At 50.0% G+C, this 8,025-nt stretch overlaps 1 protein-coding gene across 1 annotated transcript; it reads right to left on the reverse strand.

Annotated features, from left to right (window-relative positions):
- Positions 1 to 1,236: 1,236 nt before the first annotated feature.
- On the reverse strand, positions 1,237 to 2,942 carry LOC123770759 (somatostatin receptor type 5-like). The gene has a single exon (XM_069324544.1). It carries the CDS (start codon positions 2,794 to 2,796, stop codon positions 1,495 to 1,497), a length of 1,302 nt encoding a protein of 433 aa, XP_069180645.1. The 5' UTR covers positions 2,797 to 2,942; the 3' UTR covers positions 1,237 to 1,494.
- Positions 2,943 to 8,025: the final 5,083 nt, after the last annotated feature.

Here is an 8,025-nt window from a genome sequence, read left to right on the forward strand (position 1 = left end):
GTCACTTGTCATGTCACTGTTTTGTCACTGTCTTGACTCACCCAACTAAAGTCATTGAACCATCTGCTATGATTATTATTGACTCTCCAACACACACATAATTTCTCCAATAAGTGTACTCAACTAACAACAGGTGGTGGAAGGTGAAGTACTCAACTAACAACAGGATGGTGGCAGGTGAAGTACTCAACTAACAACAGGTGGTGGCAGGTGAAGTACTCAACTAACAACAGGTGGTGGCAGGTGAAGTACTCAGCTAACAACAGGATGGTGGCAGGTGAAGTACTCAACTAACAACAGGTGGTGGCAGGTGAAGTACTCAACTAACAACAGGATGGTGGCAGGTGAAGTACTCAACTAACAACAGGTGGTGGCAGGTGAAGTACTCAACTAACAACAGGTGGTGGCAGGTGAAGTACTCAACTAACAACAGGTGGTGGCAGGTGAAGTACTCAACTAACAACAGGTGGTGGCAGCTGAAGTACTCAACTAACAACAGGTGGTGGCAGCTGAAGTACTCAACTAACAACAGATGGTGGCAGGTGAAGTACTCAACTAACAACAGGTGGTGGCAGGTGAAGTACTCAACTAACAACAGATGGTGGCAGCTGAAGTACTCAACTAACAACAGGTGGTGGCAGGTGAAGTACTCAACTAACAACAGGATGGCGTGTTGAATGCTAAGGTGTCCATATAGCTATTGAGATACGAGTTCAGCCGTAGAAGGACACCTGTCACAGTACCTGTCACAGTTATCATGACACCTGTCACGGCTGTCACAGTACCTGTCACAGTTATCATGACACCTGTCACGGCTGTCACAGTACCTGTCACAGTTATCATGACACCTGTCACGGCTTTCACAGTACCTGTCACGGCTGTCACAGTACCTGTCACAGTTATCATGACACCTGTCACGGCTGTCACAGTACCTGTCACGGCTGTCACAGTACCTGTCACAGTTATCATGACACCTGTCACGGCTGTCACAGTACCTGTCACGGCTGTCACAGTACCTGTCACAGTTATCATGACACCTGTCACGGCTGTCACAGTACCTGTCACAGTTATCATGACACCTGTCACGGCTGTCACAGTACCTGTCACAGTTATCATGACACCTGTCACGGCTGTCACAGTACCTGTCACAGTTATCATGACACCTGTCACGGCTGTCACAGTACCTGTCACAGTTATCATGACACCTGTCACGGCTTTCACAGTACCTGTCACGGCTTTCACAGTACCTGTCACGGCTGTCACAGTACCTGTCACGGCTGTCACAGTACCTGTCACGGCTGTCACGCCACCTGTCACGCTAATCTTGGTGGCAGAGCAGCCCACACATTATATAAGATGAGAGGCGAGTGTACACTCTTATACCTGGAAGATGACGCACTCTATTGGTTTAGACGACGCTTTCTGACAGTAGCGACCCCTACACTCTACAGGTGGAGTCGACGCACTCTACAGGTGGTAGAGTGGAGACGCACTCTACTGGAGTAGATCAGGAAGGCGTGGTCCGGGCGAGCGGCCATTTCTGACTGTGAGTTCATCACCAATAATGACCAGGTTGTGGTTGAGTCTAGAGTTTGAGGTGGTGAGGGCAGTGGAGGGCTCCTTGCTCAGGCCACACTGCGAGGTGGTGCCTTCCCCGGACTCTCTGTCTCTCCGGGTGATGCGAGACCTCGTAGACGCTCCTCGCTGCCGTAGGGGAAACATGGAGTTCTCAGGCTTGAGTGCGTTGTTGACATCCATCCTGGCGGCGCAGGTGCAAGCTTTCATGAAGCTTTTCTTGAAGTTGTCGCTGAGGAAGGCGTAGAGGATGGGGTTGAGGGCTGAGTTGATGTAGGATAGACACGAGGATATCATGAAGAGGACAACCATGAAGTTAGTGTGGCCTTGTTTGGGCGTGCTGAGGATGAGAGTCAGCTGCAGCACCCAGTACGGGAGCCAACAGATGACGTAAACGGTAATGACCGTTAACACCAACCGCGTCACCTTCTGGCGGGACTTTTTCTTCTCTTTCGATTTGGACTTTGGTCCGACGGTCTTAAGCTTGTGCAAGACTAAGCTGTAGAAGATGAATATGAGTGCCAGAGGCGCCCCGAACGCCAGGGCGAAGGAATACCTGATAAAAGCTATCTCCCCTCGCACGCCTTCACTCTCAGGCCAGAAGATATTACAGTTATCGAGCCCGTTATCCTCGAGTGTGTTCGAGTACATGAACACTGGCACTATCATCAGGGCGGAAAGAGTCCAAGCCGTCAAGGACACCAACTTGGAGATCATAGGCGTCCTGAACCTAGGGGAACTGATAGGGTGACAGACAGCGATATACCGGTCAGCACTCATGATAGTCAGGAACAACGAACTGGTAAACTGATTGAGCGAAGTCGTTATCATATATAACTTACACATAATGGAGCCGAAGGGCCAGTGGCCCAGCATCGAAGTGGTCATTAAGAAGGGGATACCAACTACAAACAACTCGTCGGCTATAGCGAGGTTGAGGATGTAGAGGTTGGTCACTGTTTGCATCTTGGAGAACCTCGTTACGACGTATATCACCAGGGTGTTGCCGCACAGTCCCACCACACACGTGATGGCGTAGAAGAGCTGTGTGATGACCACAGCCGCTGTGCTCATGCGGCTCACGCCACCCTCAAACAAACCCAAACTACAGTTGGTGTCGTTGAGGAACTCGGAGCCGTTGTAAGGGTCAATGTACAGCAAGAAGGAGCAGTTAAGAGGGATGGAGTCCTCTGGCTCCGTCACAGTCTGGTTCTCCATCATCAACGATAACTTGCGGGGTCTTGGGTGAACCCTTCTCTCTAGTGGCTGCTCAACCCCTTCACAACCTCAGCTTCATCACCAGCAGGTGTTGCAGGTGTTGCAGGGGTTGCAGGGGTTGCAGGGGTTCTAGGTGTTGCAGGGGTTGCAGGGGTGGCAGGTGTTGCAGGGGTTCGTAGTCAGTCCGCAGCCTCACACCTGCGGAGGAGAAGAAAAGTAATTTTTAAATGTTTAAAAAAATAGTCAATGTTTACCTCTAGTCTGAACCTTCACTACCATCATTCTAGTGTTGCAAACTCAATACAAAACCAAATTTGTTAAAAAAAATTAAATTGACTATTGCATTTTACCAATTACTATGATACGAAATCAAAATTTTTAAAATGTTTAAAAATCTTACGAATACAATTTTCCTGAAATAATCAGTTAAACCATGACATAAAATTATGCCTTAAAATAACAAATTCAATTCTTTTTCTGTAAGACAATAAACACGAAATTTAATTATTTTTTTTAAATTATTAGTAAAAAATACAAAATTTGACATTAATAACTGGACACATATACGAAGTTCACATTAAAAAAAATCAAAGTATCTTATTATGAACTACTTCCTATAACTGCGTCCCGGTAGTTAGTGTTGTGGGTCCCGGTAGTTAGTGTCGTGGGTCCCGGTAGTTAGTGTCGTGGGTCCCGGTAGTTAGTGTCGTGGGTCCCGGTAGTTAGTGTCGTGGGTCCCGGTAGTTAGTGTCGTGGGTACCGGTAGTTAGTGTCGTGGGTACCGGTAGTTAGTGTCGTGGGTACCGGTAGTTAGTGTTGTGGGTCCCGGTAGTTAGTGTCGTGGGTCCCGGTAGTTAGTGTTGAGGGTCCTGGTAGTTAGTGTTGAGGGTCCTGGTAGTTAGTGTCGTGGGTCCCGGTAGTTAGTGTCGTGGGTCCCGGTAGTTAGTGTTGGTCATGGTAGTTAGTGTCGTGGGTCCCGGTAGTTAGTGTCGTGGGTCCCGGTAGTTAGTGTCGTGGGTCCCGGTAGTTAGTGTCGTGGGTCCCGGTAGTTAGTGTCGTGGGTCCCGGTAGTTAGTGTCGTGGGTACCGGTAGTTAGTGTTGTGGGTCCCGGTAGTTAGTGTTGTGGGTCCCGGTAGTTAGTGTTGTGGGTCCCGGTAGTTAGTGTCGTGGGTCCCGGTAGTTAGTGTTGTGGGTCCCGGTAGTTAGTGTTGTGGGTCCCGGTAGTTAGTGTTGTGGGTCCCGGTAGTTAGTGTCGTGGGTCCCGGTAGTTAGTGTTGAGGGTCCTGGTAGTTAGTGTCGTGGGTCCCGGTAGTTAGTGTCGTGGGTCCCGGTAGTTAGTGTCGTGGGTCCCGGTAGTTAGTGTCGTGGGTCCCGGTAGTTAGTGTCGTGGGTCCCGGTAGTTAGTGTCGTGGGTCCCGGTAGTTAGTGTTGGTCATGGTAGTTAGTGTTGTGGGTCCCGGTAGTTAGTGTCGTGGGTCCCGGTAGTTAGTGTTGTGGGTCCCGGTAGTTAGTGTTGTGGGTCCCGGTAGTTAGTGTTGTGGGTCCCGGTAGTTAGTGTTGGTCATGGTAGTTAGTGGTGTGGGTCCCGGTAGTTAGTGTTGTGGGTCCCGGTAGTTAGTGTTGTGGGTCCCGGTAGTTAGTGTTGTGGGTCCCGGTAGTTAGTGTTGTGGGTCCCGGTAGTTAGTGTCGTGGGTCCCGGTAGTTAGTGTTGGTCATGGTAGTTAGTGTCGTGGGTCCCGGTAGTTAGTGTCGTGGGTCCCGGTAGTTAGTGTCGTGGGTCCCGGTAGTTAGTGTTGTGGGTCCCGGTAGTTAGTGTCGTGGGTCCCGGTAGTTAGTGTTGTGGGTCCCGGTAGTTAGTGTTGTGGGTCCCGGTAGTTAGTGTGGATCCCGGTAGTTAGTGTCGTGGGTCCCGGTAGTTAGTGTCGTGGGTCCCGGTAGTTAGTGTTGGTCATGGTAGTTAGTGTCGTGGGTCCCGGTAGTTAGTGTCGTGGGTCCCGGTAGTTAGTGTCGTGGGTCCCGGTAGTTAGTGTCGTGGGTCCCGGTAGTTAGTGTCGTGGGTCCCGGTAGTTAGTGTTGGTCATGGTAGTTAGTGTCGTGGGTCCCGGTAGTTAGTGTCGTGGGTCCCGGTAGTTAGTGTCGTGGGTCCCGGTAGTTAGTGTCGTGGGTCCCGGTAGTTAGTGTCGTGGGTCCCGGTAGTTAGTGTCGTGGGTCCCGGTAGGTAGTGTCGTGGGTCCCGGTAGTTAGTGTCGTGGGTCCCGGTAGGTAGTGTCGTGGGTCCCGGTAGTTAGTGTCGTGGGCCCCGGTAGTTAGTGTCGTGGGTCCCGGTAGTTAGTGTCGTGGGTCCCGGTAGGTAGTGTCGTGGGCCCCGGTAGTTAGTGTCGTGGGTCCCGGTAGGTAGTGTCGTGGGCCCCGGTAGTTAGTGTCGTGGGTCCCGGTAGTTAGTGTCGTGGGTCCCGGTAGGTAGTGTCGTGGGTCCCGGTAGTTAGTGTCGTGGGTCCCGGTAGTTAGTGTCGTGGGTCCCGGTAGTTAGTGTCGTGGGTCCCGGTAGTTAGTGTCGTGGGTCCCGGTAGTTAGTGTCGTGGGCCCCGGTAGTTAGTGTCGTGGGTCCCAGTAGTTAGTGTCGTGGGTCCCAGTAGTTAGTGTCGTGGGTCCCGGTAGGTAGTGTCGTGGGTCCCGGTAGGTAGTGTCGTGGGTCCCGGTAGGTAGTGTCGTGGGTCCCGGTAGTTAGTGTCGTGGGTCCCAGTAGTTAGTGTCGTGGGTCCCGGTAGGTAGTGTCGTGGGTCCCAGTAGTTAGTGTCGTGGGTCCCGGTAGGTAGTGTCGTGGGTCCCGGTAGGTAGTGTCGTGGGTCCCGGTAGGTAGTGTCGTGGGTCCCGGTAGGTAGTGTCGTGGGTCCCGGTAGGTAGTGTCGTGGGTCCCGGTAGGTAGTGTCGTGGGTCCCGGTAGGTAGTGTCGTGGGTCCCGGTAGGTAGTGTCGTGGGTCCCGGTAGTTAGTGTGGGTCCCGGTAGTTAGTGTCGTGGGTCCCGGTAGGTAGTGTCGTGGGTCCCGGTAGGTAGTGTCGTGGGTCCCGGTAGTTAGTGTGGGTCCCGGTAGTTAGTGTCGTGGGTCCCGGTAGTTAGTGTCGTGGGTCCCGGTAGTTAGTGTCGTGGGTCCCGGTAGGTAGTGGCGTGGGTCCCGGTAGTTACCTTGTGCCCTCCAAACAGCACTAAACCACCATAGTTCACACAGACAACCCAACAATTAGTAACCCAACACACACAGACAAGTACTTGGAGAAGAGTTACCTATTTTATAAGCGCCGGACAGACGCTCACAAACTTCAATTGAAACGTTAATTAAGCCCGGCGTGCGGGACGAGGCAATTAGCCTCCAACTACACCCAATTAGCCTCCAACTACACCCAATTAGCCTCCAACTACACCCAATTAGCCTGCAACTACACCCAATTAGCCTCCAACTACACCCAATTAGCCTCCAACTACACCCAATTAGCCTCCAACTACACCCAATTAGCTTCCAACTACACCCAATTAGCCTCCAACTACACCCAATTAGCCTCCAACTACACCCAATTACCCTCCAACTACACCCAATTAGCCTCCAACTACACCCAATTAGCCTGCAACTACACCCAATTAGCCTCCAACTACACCCAATTAGCCTCCAACTACACCCAATTAGCCTCCAACTACACCCAATTAGCCTCCAACTACACCCAATTAGCCTCCAACTACACCCAATTAGCCTCCAACTACACCCAATTAGCCTCCAACTACACCCAATTAGCCTCCAACTACACCCAATTAGCCTCCAACTACACCCAATTAGCCTCCAACAACACCCAATTAGCCTCCAACTACACCCAATTAGCCTCCAACTACACCCAATTAGCCTCCAACTACACCCAATTAGCCTCCAACTACACCCAATTACCCTCCAACTACACCCAATTAGCCCCCAACTACACCCAATTAGCCTCCAAGAACTCACAGGACTCACTCCTGTGCTCACTGGAATATAATGCTCTCCAAAACTGAGCATTTCTGTGAGTCAGAGATGCTAGCACAGGTTCGAGCCCTGGACGGGGTCTATACTGGTCGCTCAACCACTTGGGCTGCACGGAAGAGCGACGGTTTCGCGTCATGCAGGTCTGCGTTCAATCCCCGACCGTCCACCCGGTGGTTGGGCACCATTCCTTCCCCCCGTCCCATCCCACATGGTGCCTAAGCGTGCTGGGTAGAGTTACAGGTGGTGACACGTGACGTACACGACACACGCTTGTAACGTGGAAATGTTCGCTTATCCGGATATACGATCCGAACAAATAATTCAGATAAACGAGCAATATAAAACAATCCGGATACATGAGTAATGAACAAAACAATCCGGATACATGAGTAATCAACAGAACAATCCGGATACATGAGTAATGAACTAAACAATCCGGATACATGAGTAATGAATAAAACAATCCGGATACATGAGTAATGAATAAAACAATCCGGATACATGAGTAATGAACAAAACAATCCGGATACATGAGTAATCAACAAAACAATCCGGATACATGAGTAATCAACAAAACAATCCGGATACATGAGTAATCAACAAAACAATCCGGATACATGAGTAATGAACAAAACAATCCGGATACATGAGTAATCAACAAAACAATCCGGATACATGAGTAATCAACAAAACAATCCGGATACATGAGTAATGAACTAAACAATCCGGATACATGAGTAATGAACTAAACAATCCGGATACATGAGTAATCAACTAAACAATCCGGATACATGAGTAATCAACAGAACAATCCGGATACATGAGTAATCAACAGAACAATCCGGATACATGAGTAATCAACAGAACAATCCGGATACATGAGTAATCAACAGAACACTCCGGATACATGAGTAATCAACAGAACAATCCGGATACATGAGTAATCAATAAAACAATCCGGATACATGAGTAATGAACTAAACAATCCGGATACATGAAGAGTAAAGTAACATAACTCTACTTAGATCCTTACAACACAACGCCTGAGCCCTGAGCAGTGTTGTCAACCTGTGCACACACCAACTCCTCTACACCCTCACATTCCTGTGCAGATCCAATAAGTTGATCATGTTAAAGATTGGCTTCCTGGAACAAAAAGTTCCAAGTAGCACGGGCTATGGTGAGCCCGTAGGCCTTTAAGCTGATCAATAACATTGCACACAA

This window comes from Procambarus clarkii, chromosome 14 (assembly GCF_040958095.1).
Source record: "Procambarus clarkii isolate CNS0578487 chromosome 14, FALCON_Pclarkii_2.0, whole genome shotgun sequence".
Classification (NCBI taxonomy): Eukaryota; Metazoa; Arthropoda; class Malacostraca; order Decapoda; family Cambaridae; genus Procambarus; species Procambarus clarkii.